Raw genomic sequence first — 15,127 nt, forward strand, 5'->3', positions numbered from 1 at the left:
GTCTGGCTTTAATTCCAGTTTGTCTACAAATTAATAAATTGTATTCACGTCTCCATCTCAACCAAAAATCTAAATTACAGAATAGGACTAAATCATATCAAACTTTAAATGCACTTTTGATTAAACACAGAAGGTCGCCAGTTCGAATCCCAATGTACCTTTCGTTTTCCAAACTTCCTAAACATATTAAAGGGCAGCTGAACTCAACTAATTTATCTGGTTGAAAATGGCCTGTTACATCGATATTAGTCAGAAACATTGATTAAGGTGTAAAGATGTATTACTAAGTGTAAATAGCATAATTTTGGTCAGCATCTACCAAAACGGATATTTGAGAGATATAGGGAAGCTGTTATGTTCTTAGTTCCATTCCGCTACATTTCCCGAGTTAAGCTTACACACAGGTGTTCAGAGCATGCTAGATAGCTAATTAGCACAGGTCGTCGCCTCGTCTTCTGTCTGTTTTTCCATAAACAAGCGCTGTAACATGGAGATATGGCTGAGTGGGAACACTAACTCAAACTATCAATCAGCTGTGCTGATTGCGCTCTATTCAATCATATGGCAAAACCTACAGCCAGTGAAACAGAACTGTCCACATTACGCTGCGCCTCGGTCTTGTTTACATAAGACAACACATCGTCAATGTATTATTTGAATTAAACTGAGAATTGAGGGAAAAATGAGAATTGAGACAATGCGCACTTCCATCCCAACTGTCACTTGATAATATAAAAAAAATTCAATCGTGTACCGCCGTGACCTGTTTCGTAACATGATTCGCTATGAAACTGCCAGACGGACTCACTCCGGTAATACATAGTGAGAAAGTTGTAAAAACTAAGTGGCACCAAAGTACTTTGCCACTTGCCAGTGACTTGTTAAGCTGATTTAGCCAACGTGGCCTGCCTGCTAAATGTGCTAGCTAGCTACATTGACAAACACAGAGATGGAACTTAGCTAGCTAAGAATTCATTTAGGGCACTGATAAACAGCATGTAGCTTTGCTTTATTTACGATATTTTGACAGCTTGCTGATGAAGTTGTAGACATGTTCTTAGAAATCAGTAGTGAGCGCAGCATCAGCTGATTCTACTGTCTGCAGTAGAGAATGCATCAAACACCTTAGCTAGATGTAAAATTGAGCGACAAAGACCTTGAATTATCATATTCAGACTATTTTGAGGTCGAAAGGTTTCTCCCGGGACTCAAGAGGGACAAAACAATATAACTGCGGGTACGATATAGCGAACAGAACACACCCTCATCCATCTTTTTTTAATGAGCAGCAGAAAAACATGCGGAATCATTGAGTTCAGCTGCCCTTTAACTAATCACATTTGTCATCTACTGACATTCCAAATGACTGATTTAACAGCTGTATGTATGTGGAAATAACAATGGTGATGCCCTCACCCCTACTAGCACAGTGGGCTAGGCACTGGGATAGGGACCAGAAGGTCACAGGTTCTAACCTTGCCCATGCCCTTTCTCAAAAAAGGTCTATTTATATCTACTTAACACACGATTCTCTAGATCTGATCAAGATTGTGTTTTCATTTGTTTCTAATCCCTTTAGTCAGTCTGTTCAGTCCATATTGATTCCCATGGGTTTCCATGATCTAAGCCATACAATTATTCGTCAATAATTGTTAGATGCAGGGGCGCAACTGTCACTGGGGACGGGGGGACATGTCCCCTCCACATTCTGAAATTCAATTTTGTCCCCCCCAGTTTTATCATTGGAATGTGATACAAAACAAGGCAATGGTGTGCTTTAGAACCATGCGGACGCCTCCGAGCGGTCGGGTAGGCTGTATGGAGTGTTTATCCAACTGGATAAAAAATAATAATAATTATGTCCCCCCCACTTCTAAAACCAAAGTTGCGCCTCTGATTAGATTGAACATAACATGTCTGGAAGGCCATTATTATTCAGAGGAGATGTGAAATTGGAGGAAAACCTCCAGACAGAATCATGGGATCAAATGAATTTAATAAAGTGTAGAATCATACATTGCATCAGCCGAGGTCATGGTTTTCTTACATTTATTAAAATATGCAGATCCTGAGTCTATATAGACGCAAACTAAGCATTCTGAAATATGTAAATGTGTTGTTTATAGTTAAATAATCTTTCTTATTGCACTTATATCTTGTTGCAATATTTCTTATCCTAAATATATACCAAAATTATAATATTTTTAGTGTTTTTCCCTTAAAATAATAGCTTTATCACACTGAATATTTGTGAGAGAGAAGATTTCTCCCCATGCTGTGCTGTAGGGCTATACTCCTGTGTTGTAGGGCTTCCATACTCCTGGGTGAAATGTCCTTTGACCACAGAGAACTTGTGATTTTATAATGTGATCAGCTCTACACCAGTAATGTCAACAAAAAGACTTATGCAGCTGTCTTATAAAATCTTAGAAACTCTTGAACACACTCTGATGGACAGAGCTATGGAGGCTCACAAAATGTTGGAGCTCCTTTTCTTCTTAAGCTTGAAAAAAACGTCACATCCCTGTTTAGATCCTCCAGCTTTAGTACGAGTTTCCCACAGTGCACTGCACACCCACAGGCTCTCACGTTGCACACACACTCAGTCTTGAGTCTGCATGGCCCTCCTCTGTGACGCAAGGGCGATGGACTTCCTGCGGAAAGCAGAGGCGGCGACAGTGATGCCATGTTAACTGTCCGTCTCGGCCGAGTCCTCGCTGTTCTGAGACTTGCTGGAGTCCTGGAAGTCTGGTTTCTGTCTCAGTGTTCTGTTCTGCTCCTCCTTCAGCTCCAGGTAGGACCGAGAGAACGTGTGGAAGATGGAGGTGACGGGGAACGCCATCAGGAGGATCCCACTGAGGATGCTGCTGAGCGCCACCACCTGACCCGGGATGCTACGCGGCACCATGTCCCCGTACCCCACCGTTGTCATGGAGATCACAGCCCACCAGTAGGTGCCGGGGATGCTGGTGAAGTCGTACTTGGCGCCCATCTCGCTTTCCGCCAGGAACACCAGCGGGGAGAACAGTGCCATGGCAACACACAGGAACAGGAGGAGCAGGCCGAACTCGCGGGTGCAGCGTCGGACCGTCAGGCCTAAGGTCTGCAGCCCCAGGGAGTGGCGCGCCAGACGCATCACGTAGAAGATCCTCAAGGCCCGGAGTACCCGCAGCACCAGGCCCACCTTCTCCAGGTAGTTGTTCCCGCCGCTGGGCTTCTCCCCTCCCTCAGACAGAGAGTCTACGATCACAGTGATGTAATAGGGCAGGATGGCCACCACGTCGATGATGTTGAGGGGCGTCTTCAGGAACACACACTTACTCGGCGTCTGGATGAAGCGCAGCAGGAACTCCAGAGAGAACCAGGCCACACACACAGTCTCCAGGACAAAGATATTGTAGCACCTCTGAGAACACTCACCCTGGAAGACAGAGGAAACATAGTGTTAAGAAAAACGCACAGTAAAAGAGAGTGAACACACAGTGTTAAGGCAAGCAACAATTATAATGCAAGACATTGGTAGGAAACGACAATACATTCACTATTATAAAACATTCTGGATAACTGTTTCCTAATCACACAAGTTGTCAGTTGTTCCTATCCGGCTCGAAGGACCAGTTCAACAGCCACCAGTGGCGTCAGACTCCTCTACACCAGCGGGGGGCTCCAGGAGGGGTGAGGGGGTAGAGATTTGGGGAGGAGCAATGTTTCGAGGGATAGCTGGAGAGGGTATTGGAGCAGCACATAAACCATCTGAACATCCCTGTTAGTTGATTGGGATCATAAGGAAAAGAGACGAGTAACTTTGATCAAACAGCCTGAGGGATATGTTTTTTTCTTCCTGTGTATTATAAAATAGACTGGCAGTCTGTCAGCAGTACTTTACATGATTTATAAAACTGAGAAGAGAGGCTTTGATGATGTCAGAAATTCCTTCCTTTAATTGGCAAGGCTAAGATGGGCTATACAGTACAATGTATTTATATTATTATAGGCTCTGTTTGTAGACTGTCAACTCCTTTAGACAAATCACCCTGGTAGCAATATCTGGTCATACATTCAGAATCTTTGTACCCAAAAAATGAATTACTGGTGTCCAGCCACAATAAATAGTTATACAAGTGTGCCATGAGACAGATCCATAGAACTCATGCAGCCACAATGTCAACGGCAACGTGAAGCTGAGGAGAAACCATTGATTCCTTCCCTTTCCTCCCACTCTCTCCAATCTGACTGTTATTAATGCAACTTCATTAAAGGAAATTAATTTCCTTCCTGGGATCAGCGGGGACTAAGCTAAAGCCAACCTTGACTACATTATAAATATATTATAAATACTTTAATTTACTTCTGGCATGATGAAATATCCTTACTTCCTGTAGTGTAATCAATTTTCCGTCTGCTCTAAATGGGTCCATAAATATTACATAACTGTATTTACATGTGATTATGAAAACAGACCCAGAAGGAGAATGAGGAGCGAGGTGGGGGTGGAGATGGGGTGTATGTGTAAAGGTTTATACTGTACAAACATCTACAATAATTCATTTCTATGAAAGAAAGAAGCCAAGCTGTTGGCCTCTCCTTTTATTGCACTCTCGCTCTGGGGAACCTAGCTACGCTTCATCAACATGTTTAGGAAGAAGTGAGCATGAAATAATGTCTTAATTACTTTTGCCAACTTTTAGTAACTTTCCTCCAGTTAGTACATCCTTCCGTTCCATCATAGCCTCCTCAATTACTCCTTAAATGTGATTAGGGAACACGTGTTTTTGACCAGCGGTTGAGCTCTAACCTGTTAGAGAATCATCACTTGTGAATAAGATGCTAGAGGTGCTTAAAAAAAACAACCAAGAGAATATGCATCTTAAAAACCATTCCAGTGTATTCTTAGAGACATAGTGGAGTGAGGAGGGAGTGTAAAAGCCAGGCTGGGTGACTTTTAGCCTCTCATTATTCCAGTAAATATACTTTAATCAAAGCAAAGCTGTATCTGAAAGGCTTGAAAGGCAAAAGGCAGCACAGAAATCAGCATTCAAAAATATAAACCAGAGCAACATAAACCTTTCTTCCACGTTTACTAATCCAAACAACATGCAACTGCTTCACTATGCTTGGTTATTCACAGAGCACAACAATAAACCCACGGGGCCCAGACGTCATTTCAACATCTAGTTTTGATTTACATTTGGTTGAGTTACCAACTAACATGAATTCAACGTGAAATCAACAAAAGATGTCACCATGTCATTGGATTTAGGCTAAAAGTTTTTTTTTTTTTTTTTTTTTTTTTAATAGGAAAATCCCTTGATGACTTTGCAAATCCAATCAGTTTTCCACTTTGATTCAATGTCATCACATTGATTTTTTTGTTGAAATAATGTGGAACAACGTTGAATCAACCAATTTCTCCCCCAGAGGGAAGTGTGTATGTGTGCGTAAGTGCTTGCAAGTGTGTGTGCATGTAAAATAAATGCACAATTTGGCCAGTTGTTGTTGTAGTAAAGTAACTTTGATGGGTTGAGTCAATAAGTATTCAACCCCTTTGTTATGACAAGGCTAAATAAGGAGGAAGGAAACCACTCAGTTACAGAGTGGAATGGCTGTGATAGGAGAAAACTGATGATGGATTAACAACATTTAAGTTTGTCATTGTAGATACTCCACAATACTGAGTGAAAAGAAGGAAGCCTGTACAGAATAAAAATATTCCAAAACATGCACCCTGTAAAATTGCAAAAAATGTGGCAAAGATTTTAACTTTATGTCCTGAATAGAAAGTGTTATGCTTGGGGCAAATCAACACAACACATCACTGAGTACCACCGTTCATATTTTCAAGCTTGGTGGGTACTGCATCATGTTATGGGTATGCTTGTCATCGGCAAGGACTAGGGATAAAAATAAACAGAATAGAGCTAAGCACAGGCTAAATCCTAGAGAAAAACCTGGTTCAGTTCGATTTCCAACAGAGACAAATTCACCTTTCAGCAGGACAATAACCTTACACAAGGCCAATTCTACACTAGAGTTGCTTACCAAGACGATATTGAAAGACTTGAAAATGGCTGTGGAAAGACAAGCAATGATCAACAACCAACTTGACAGAGCTTGAAGAATTTTCAAAAGAATAATGTGCAAATATTGTAAAATCCAGGTGAGCAAAGCTCTTAGAGACTTACCCAGAAAGACTCACAGCTGTAATCGCTGCCAAAGGTGATTCTAACATGTATTAACTCAGGGGTGTGAATCCTTATATAAATTATATATTTATGCATTTAATTTAATACATTTGTAAAAATGTATTACTTTTCAATTCAGGCTGTAACACAACAAAATGTGGAGTACTGTAAGTCAAGTGGTATGAATACTTTCTGAAGGCCCTGTACATGGCTACAGTGGATCAAATGAACACACACACAATAATCAGATTCAGCAAACACGCTACTCTGACCATATCAGAGCTCCAGACAGGTGTGTAGCAGCCATGTCGCGTGTTAACTAAACAACATGGCCAATCACCACAGGAGGAGGACGACCTTTGGTCCCCAAGGTGTGTGTAAGTGGGCATGATTTCAAAAACAGGCTTAGCGTAATGCTGAGCTGGCTGTTATTACACACAGTTTTTCAATGGCTTTAGTCAATTTGTTTACCTCAGCCCTTATAACATTCATCTCCTTCACCTCACTGGGCGGGGCAGGGCTGGGAGAGGAGTGTGTGAACATAGGAGCTACAGAACATGGCCATATTACGTTTCAAGAGTTCCCTATACGAGAACACCCATTTCTTTGGTCTAGATTCTCCAACTGGTGTTAAATATTAGTTACAGAACCACAATAACACACCACGACTTGTCAGCAGTGTAGAATGTGGTAGATAATCATGTTAATCATGTTAATCATGTTAGTTGTTTTATCGAATTGTTGTTAGAGCTATGGTACATTCTCTGTGTGAAGGAGTAGCCTTCCCTGTCATTTCTATCAATGTATTTATTGTGTGTTTATATAGCTAGGATCCTAAAATGTCAATTCATTATCACATGTTAATTGATCTTTTCCAATCAGCTCAACCTAACCCACTGAGCACACACGTATTTCAACGTGGATAATATTTGGTGGAGACGTTGATTACAACCTATATTCACCCACTCAAAAAGACAGCCAAAAGTTAGTTGAATTTCCAGTGTGTTATCACTATGCTTTCAACCATCTAAAAGCACAACCAAATTCCAATGGAAAAACGATGTCTAATTTTCGGTTTAGTTGTCATCCAAATGTCTATCACTGCTCTTTCAACCATTTAAAAACGCACCATAAAGTACATAATGCAAGTGATCAATGTCATTCGATATTTTCTGCAGATTATAACAGCACTTGTGAAGATCTCCACAGACCTGCGATGACCTATGCATGCTATCCTGAACATGCACGCTTTATATGATTACATAAGTAGAAATGTATAGTTACAGTAACCTCAATGTGGCCATTTTAAGGTTGAATGTTACACTCGTTTGAAAGATAGGCTATTTACGTATTACAAAAGTAATACTGAATTTTGTTTGGTTGACAATGCAACCAAATATCTACATTTAAAGGAGATGTATCTACTGCTTGGATAGTTCCATCTGAGACACTGGCTTAATCCTATTCTTTAACTTTTATTTTGGTTTGAGTTGGAGATGTGAATTCAACATATCATTTGTTAACTTGACAACAAGTTAATAGGCTATTTATGGTATTTAAAAAGTGATTTATATTTCCATCTCAACCAAAAATTGAAGTTATACATTAGGACTAGATCAAATCCAACTTTAAATGCGCTTTAAATAATGTTTTATTTGATTTAGTCCTATTCTTTCACTTTCATTTTGGGTTGAGGTAAAGACGTGAATCCAACATATCAATTATACATTTTTAGACAGACTGAAATTAAAGCCAGACTAAGTCCGTGGCACAGATGGAACTATCCAAGCAGAAGATGAATCTCCTTCAAATATTGATATTTGGTTGCTTTGACAACCAAACAATTAAACATGGCTAAATATCATACAATTTCAAATCAACCAGAGCTTGAAATCATAGGTCTATTTTATTATTGTGGGTTAAATTAAAACAATAGCTGTGTTATATAGGTCTATATAGCATCATTGATGGTATATGAGTAAAAGTATAGCTATGTTTCATTTGCTCTGTTTAACCTACCCTTTGGAATGACTTTGATAGCAACAGTGAATCTATTTCATTTTTAAATGGAGATCTATTAACAATCATTCTCACAATAGCACATTGGTAATAGTTAGTGACAATATTATAGCTAAGCAGGGCTGGGCTTCATTAAAACCCTGGATGGGAGACCAAATGGTAGCCATAGATAGATCAATTCTCCAGTAGGTGGTGCTGCTCAGCCTATTGTTGTTTTTCCTGATAGTGGATATACTGGTGAAAACCTGACATTGGTTTAAAAGGTACAAATTCAACATATTTTTCTACAAGGTTTCTCTGTTGAAATTGAGTTACCATGATTACATAATCATGTGATGGAAATCTCACCCTCAAAACAATAGTTTAGACTTTTTTTAAATCCAACATATTTTCCCCTTAGATTCCACCTCACAATACTTTGACAAATTACATTGAAACAATGTTGATTCAACAAGTTTTTGCCCAGTGGGATGTCCCTTTAATTGTCAGCTGACTGCTTGCAAGCTTTGCTAATTATCAAATTGCACACACCTGTGGCCTCCTCCCTCAAGCACTGCAGTTCCTTCGAATGGGAAATGGTGTTCAGTGTGTGAAGGTTACTGCTGGTATGTCATGCAAGTTAATAAAAATAGCTTATTTATTATAAAATGATCATCTCCTTCTCATCAATGTGAGAGGGCACTGGCCAGCTATCTCACATTCAGTGAACAGGAGAGCCTGCACCTTGTGATTCTGAAGGCTGTTGTGGTTTAATGTTTAGATGTTAAAGGTGCTACACATAGGATATTTAACATTTTTGCATTGCATTGCATTTATGGAAATGTCCATAATATACAGTACCAATCAAAAGTTTGGACACACTTACTCAGAGACAGTTTTGATGTCTTTACAATTATTCTACAATGTAGAAAATAGTCAAAAAGAAAGAAAGAAAAACCCTTGAATGAGTAGGTGTGTCCAAACCTTTGACAGTTACTGTATATTTGCTGATAACGATAGTGATTCATAGTATTACTTCCCCACCAGTGTTGTGATTGGCTGTGATATTCACCTATTGATTTCTACCGCCGGAGCAGCAACTGTTGTCAAAATGGGAAAGCTGTTCTGAATTTGTGGCTGTATTATCTAGCAGAAATTGCTCAGTCATTTCCTGGTTGCTTAAATTCTACACTGTTTGCTCAATTTCAGACTGTGGGCTGACACCGGATTTGTAGACTGCATTGTACTCAGCACTCTATTGTCCCTCTAATCAAACACTTCATGAGAGCCCATGAGCTCATGTTGCGCAACGTTTCAATAGGCGTGAGAAAACAGAGGGATGGCCTCTACTAAAAATAGGAGGCTCAGTTTTATATAGGATAGGCCTACTATATTTGTTTCTCAACTTTCCTAATATTAAGCAATTTGCTTATATTTACAACAGGAGTATAGCCTACCTGGCTGGCATGAGAATAAACCACGGGAAAAAGCATCCTCCATTCACTATTTACTATTTAAGTGGATCGATGACATGTATTTTCCCCACTGACCCGGTTTCGATACAGGTGCATGATAATGGTCCATTCTAAAACAAAACAAATTTCACACATTTACTAAATAATATATGTAAAGTCAAGATTAAATCAAGAATAGTCTGATGGCTGACAATATTATCATCTCACTTGTGAATGATATATTATCACGTGAATTATGCCCAGCATAAGAAACAAAGTATTTTTTTGTGTGACTTTTTCTAATGATATTCGCACACCTCATGTAGCCTAGCCCATAGGCCTATATGTTTTAATATGGTTTGTATTACAACTAAAGTGGCCAAATAACTTCTTAAAATTAAGCACATTAACCCGCTTTACAAGGGGTGTAGAGACTAACTGACATACATAAGCAGCATGTGAGTTTCAAGTTTGGGGAAGATCATTTTCACCATAAAAAAGCACCTTTATAATAAAAGCATGACATGCATAATTGCATTTGCGATTACTTTTGATAATGGTGTTTTCCGCTAATGGAACATTTGCGCTTATAGCCTACTACCATGTGCGCATTGCTGCGCTTATAATGTGAAGAAATAGCATAATAGTTTATCAACATTTTAAGATAAACGTCCTAATCTGTTGCATCAGCCACATTACGTAAAAAAGTATTTGGGATGCTAGTGGTTGTATTAATTTGGGTGCATTACGGACACACAAAGGGGATGTGCCGTGACATTCTAGGCATTATCGAGTCCTTGTCAAATTGTGAATGAGTGACTTTCTGTTAGCATGTGCACGTAGTAAGTACACTATCCTGCCTTCGGGATATGTGTCTTTTCAGATTCCACAATGATTCTTTAGTTGTGGACACTACATCACCACACTTCGTCTCTTGCTCTTGGTCCTCCTCATATTGGTAAGTCACCTTGATTTGTCACCTGTGTGTTTTAGTAGTTTCTTTATGAAAATATTTAGGATACTTGGTGACAGTAGCTAAAGCAAGGGGCTATAGCAGCACACAAGTAGACTACAGATGCATGCTGGGCCGGACATGCCCTGAGCTCGTGAAGTGAGCGCTACTGGAGTGAAATTGGAGCGGACTAGAAGGCCAAAGCTCCACATTTTGGGAACTTGCTCCACACTCCAGTCAAATTGGGCAGGATCCAGCTCCACTCCGCTCACATACTCTGACACCTGGTAGAAAATTGATCATTTCAATAAGCATTTTTCCACGTCTGGCCATGCTTTCCACCTGGCTACCCCTACCCTGGCCAACATCTCAGCACCCCCTGCTGCCAATGACTGGAACAAATTGTAGAAATCTCTGAAGCTGGAGTCTTATATCTCCCTCTCTAATTTTAAACATCAGCTGTCTGAGCAGCTTTTTTTTTTTTTTTTTACCTTTATTTAACCAGGCAAGTCAGTTAAGAACAAATTCTTATTTTCAATGACAGCCTCTAGAACCTATTTATTGCCTACCTTCCTACTCTTCTCCATTTGCACACACTGTACATAGATTTGTCTATTTTTATTTTATTTTGTGTTATTGACTGTATAGTCGTGGCCAAAAGTTTTGAGAATGACACAAATATACATTTTCACAAAGTTTGCTGCTTCAGTGTCTTTAGATATTTTTGTCAGATGTTACTATGGAATACTGAAGTATAATTACCAGCATTTCATAAGTGTCAAAGGGTTTTATTGACAATTACATGAAGTTGATGCAGAGTCAATATTTGCAGTGTTGACCCTTCTTTTTCAAGACCTCTGCAATCCACCTTGGCATGCTGTCAATTAACTTCTGGGCCACATCCTGACTGATGGCAGCCCATTCTTGCATAATCAATGCTTGGAGTTTGTCAGAATTTGTGGGTTTTTGTTTGTCCACCCGCCTCTTGATGATTGACCACAAGTTCTCAATGGGATTAAGGTCTGGGGAGTTTCCTGGACATGGACCAAAAATATTGATGTTTTGTTCCCCGAGCCACTTAGTTACCACTTTTGCCTTATGGCAAGGTGCTCCATCATGCTGGAAAAGGCATTGTTTGTCACCAAACTGTTCCTGGATGGTTGGGAGAAGTTGCTCTTGGGGGATGTGTTGGTACCATTCTTTATTCATGGCTATGTTCTTAGGCAAAATTGTGAGTGAGCCCACTCCCTTGGCTGAGAAGCACACATGAATGGTCTCAGGATGCTTTACTATTGGCATGACACAGGACTGATGGTAGCGCTCACCTTGTCTTCTCCGGACAAGCTTTTTTCCGGATGCCCCAAACCATCAGAAAGGGGATTCATCAGAGAAAATTGTTTCCTTGCAGGTAACCATGATTGATGATCAATGATTCCAAGCACCACCCTCCTTTTGAAGCTTCCAGTCTGTTATTCAAACTCAGTCAGCATGACAGAGTGATCTCCAGCCTTGTCCTCGTCAACACTCACACCTGTGTTAATGAGAGAATCACTGACATGATGCCAGCTGGTCTTTTGTGGCAGGGCTGAAATGCAGTGGAAATGTTTTGGGAGATTCAGTTCATTAGCATGGCAAAGAGGGACTTTGCAATTAATTGCAATTCATCTGATCACTCTTCATAACATTCTGGAGTATATACAAACTGAGGCAGCAGACTTGTGAAAATTAATGTGTCATTCTCAAAACTTTTGGCTATGACTGTACATTTGATTATGTGTAACCCTGTGTTGTTGTTTTTGTCGCACTGCTTTGCTTTATCTTGGCCAGGTCACAGTTGTAAATGAGAACATGTTCTCAAATGGCCTACCTAGTTAAATAAAGCTGCCTAAGGAGGCAGTAGGGGCACTCAACTCACAGAGATGCTGTTCGAGACAGCGGGACATCCAGAGGATCAAGGTGCAGCCCACCAGCCATGCTGTGTGTGTACGTGGGAGAGAAGGTGCTTGAGGCTAGATGGCCTCAGGATCCTGGTGTATGATCAGAGCAGAGTGATGGTAGCTGTCTCATTCCTCTCCAAAGGGTGTGTGTGCGTGTTTATGTGGAAGCCTTGTCTTGGATGATTTTGTTTTTGGCAAAGCGTTCCCCATATGATGACTAACACACTAATCCAATACAATGACTGAGGAACAGACTTTCTCCACAGTAGGACATTTCTTTAGACTTTCGAAGTCATTGATATTTTTCATTTGAGTGAGAGAAGTGTAATCTCCCACATTAAATAATCTATTTTCCTGGCTTCTTTTCCAGTTATTTAAATCTTTTATTATGTTTCTTAAATGTATTTGTTTCTCACTAGACTGAAATAACTCAGTGGAATAATTCCCATAATTCACGCTGGAAATCAATTAGATTACAGCAGACGTACGCTGGCCTCAACCCAGGCGGTCTTGTTGCCTGTCAAGAGAGATTCTTGGGGACCATCAATGCTGCAGAATTATTTTGATATCTGTGCCTCGACACAATCCTGCCTCGGAGCTCTACGGACAATTCAGTCAACCTCATGGCTTAGTTTTTGCTCTGACATGCACTGTCAACTGTGGGTCCTTATATAGACAGGTGTGTGCCTTTCCAAATCATGTCCAACCAATTGACTTTACCACAGGTGGACTCCAATCAAGTTGTAGAAACATCTCAAGGATGATCAATGGAAACAGGATGCAGCTGAGCTCAATTGAGTCTCATAGCAAAGGGTCTGAATACTTATGTAAATAAGGTATTTCTGTTTTTATTTTGTTTTTTTATAAAGTGTCATTATTGCGTGTAGATCGATGTGGACCATTTTTTATTTAATACATTTTAGAATAAGGCTGTAACGTAACAAAATGTGGAAAGTCAAGGGGTCTGAATACTTTCAGAATGCACTGTATTATCAGAGAGAAGAAAATGGATAAAACAAGTTCTAAATTTCCAGACGTGTACAGGGGGAGAAATAAGCCATTTTGACATTGAGGTGTGAAAAGACTGAAATTGACACACAAACTCAGAGGACACACTACAAATTTCCCAAACCCGGTCCTGGGACCCCAAGGGGTGCACTTTTTGGTTTTTCTCCTAGCACGACACAGCTGTTTCAAATAATCACAGTTTGATGATGAGTTGGTTATCTGAATCAGCTGTGTAGTGCTGGGGCAAAAACCAAAACGTGCAACCCTTGGGGCTCCGTGGACTGAGTTTGGGAAACACTCTACTCTGAGGACACACACACACACACACACACACACTTTAATCCTCTATTCATCCAGATAGAGGCAATAAGCACACCCATAAAACTCTACATGTGTGTACGTGCAGCTGTTATGTGGGCCTGAATCACTGAGCTGTATCAGAACAGACAAGCTAAGTGCTGTCCATCACCAACACCACCTTGGCTTTGTCCTCTGATGCTTTTACAAAAACCACAACTTTTTTTCAGTTTGAATGGATCCACAACTGCACACAGTCAAAGGGATATGAAGGTTAGATTCTAACTGAGTCTGGAAGACAAGGGTTGTCAGAACATCTCTGTGCAGGTGAGACAAGCCTGCGGACGGAGGAACAACAAGCTAAATGCATAATCAGAATGTAACATTTAACATGGTTGAGGACGCCAACTCTTACTGTAAGACGACAAATGTATTAGATTATTATCTGCTGGTCTAGTTCGTTCGTGAGTTTAGCCTATAGCTGAAACATATCATGATAAACTGCATCTGAATCTACACTGAGAAATAATTAACACAACATGCAACAATTTCAATATGTTTACAGAGTTACAGTTCATAAGGAAATCAGTGAATTAAAATACATAGATTATGGCCTAATTTATTTATTTCACATGACTGGGAATACAAATATGCATCTGTTGGTCACAGATACTGTACCTTTAAAAAAATGTAGGGGATTTGATCAGAAAACCAGTCAGTATCTGGTGTGACCACCATTTGCCTCATGCAGTGTGACACATTTCCTTCACATAGAGTTGGTCAGGCTGTTGATTGTGGCCTGGAATGTTATCCCACTCCTCTTCAATGGCTGTGCGAAGTTGCTGGATATTGTCTGGAAATTGAACACTTTGTCGTACACGTCGATACAGAGCATCCCAAACATGCTTAATGGGCGGCATGTCTGGTGAGTATGCAGGCCGTGGAAAATCTGGGATATTTTCAGCTTCCAGGATATGTGACAAGATCCTTGATATATGGGGTTGTGCATTATTATGCTGAAACGAGATGATGGCGGTCTGTGGTCTGCCATCTGCCTGGTACATTGGAAACCCGGGATTCATCCGTGAAGAGCACACCTATCCAGCGTGTCAGTGGCCATTGAAGGTGAGAACAACACCCAACTGAAATCAGGTCAAGACCATAGAGAGGACGACGAGCACGCAGATAAGCTTCCCTGAGAAGGTTTATGACAGTATGTGTAGAAATCCTTCAGTTGTGCAAATCCACAGTTTCATCAGCTATGTGGGTAGCTGGTTTCAGACGATCCCACAGCTGAAG

The 15,127-nt window shown here is 40.3% G+C and overlaps 1 protein-coding gene across 1 annotated transcript in view; it reads right to left on the reverse strand.

Annotated features, from left to right (window-relative positions):
- Nucleotides 1-1,976: 1,976 nt before the first annotated feature.
- LOC115128515 (potassium voltage-gated channel subfamily G member 2-like) overlaps nt 1,977-15,127 on the reverse strand; it is a 35,856-nt gene continuing 22,705 nt past the window's right edge. Inside the window, exon 4 of the mRNA XM_029658409.2 lies at nt 1,977-3,421. Within this exon, the coding sequence (XP_029514269.1) occupies nt 2,690-3,421 (732 nt within the window). The 3' untranslated portion in view covers nt 1,977-2,689. The remainder of the gene's footprint in view (nt 3,422-15,127) is intronic.

Source organism: Oncorhynchus nerka, linkage group LG4 (assembly GCF_034236695.1).
Source record: "Oncorhynchus nerka isolate Pitt River linkage group LG4, Oner_Uvic_2.0, whole genome shotgun sequence".
Taxonomy (NCBI): domain Eukaryota; kingdom Metazoa; phylum Chordata; class Actinopteri; order Salmoniformes; family Salmonidae; genus Oncorhynchus; species Oncorhynchus nerka.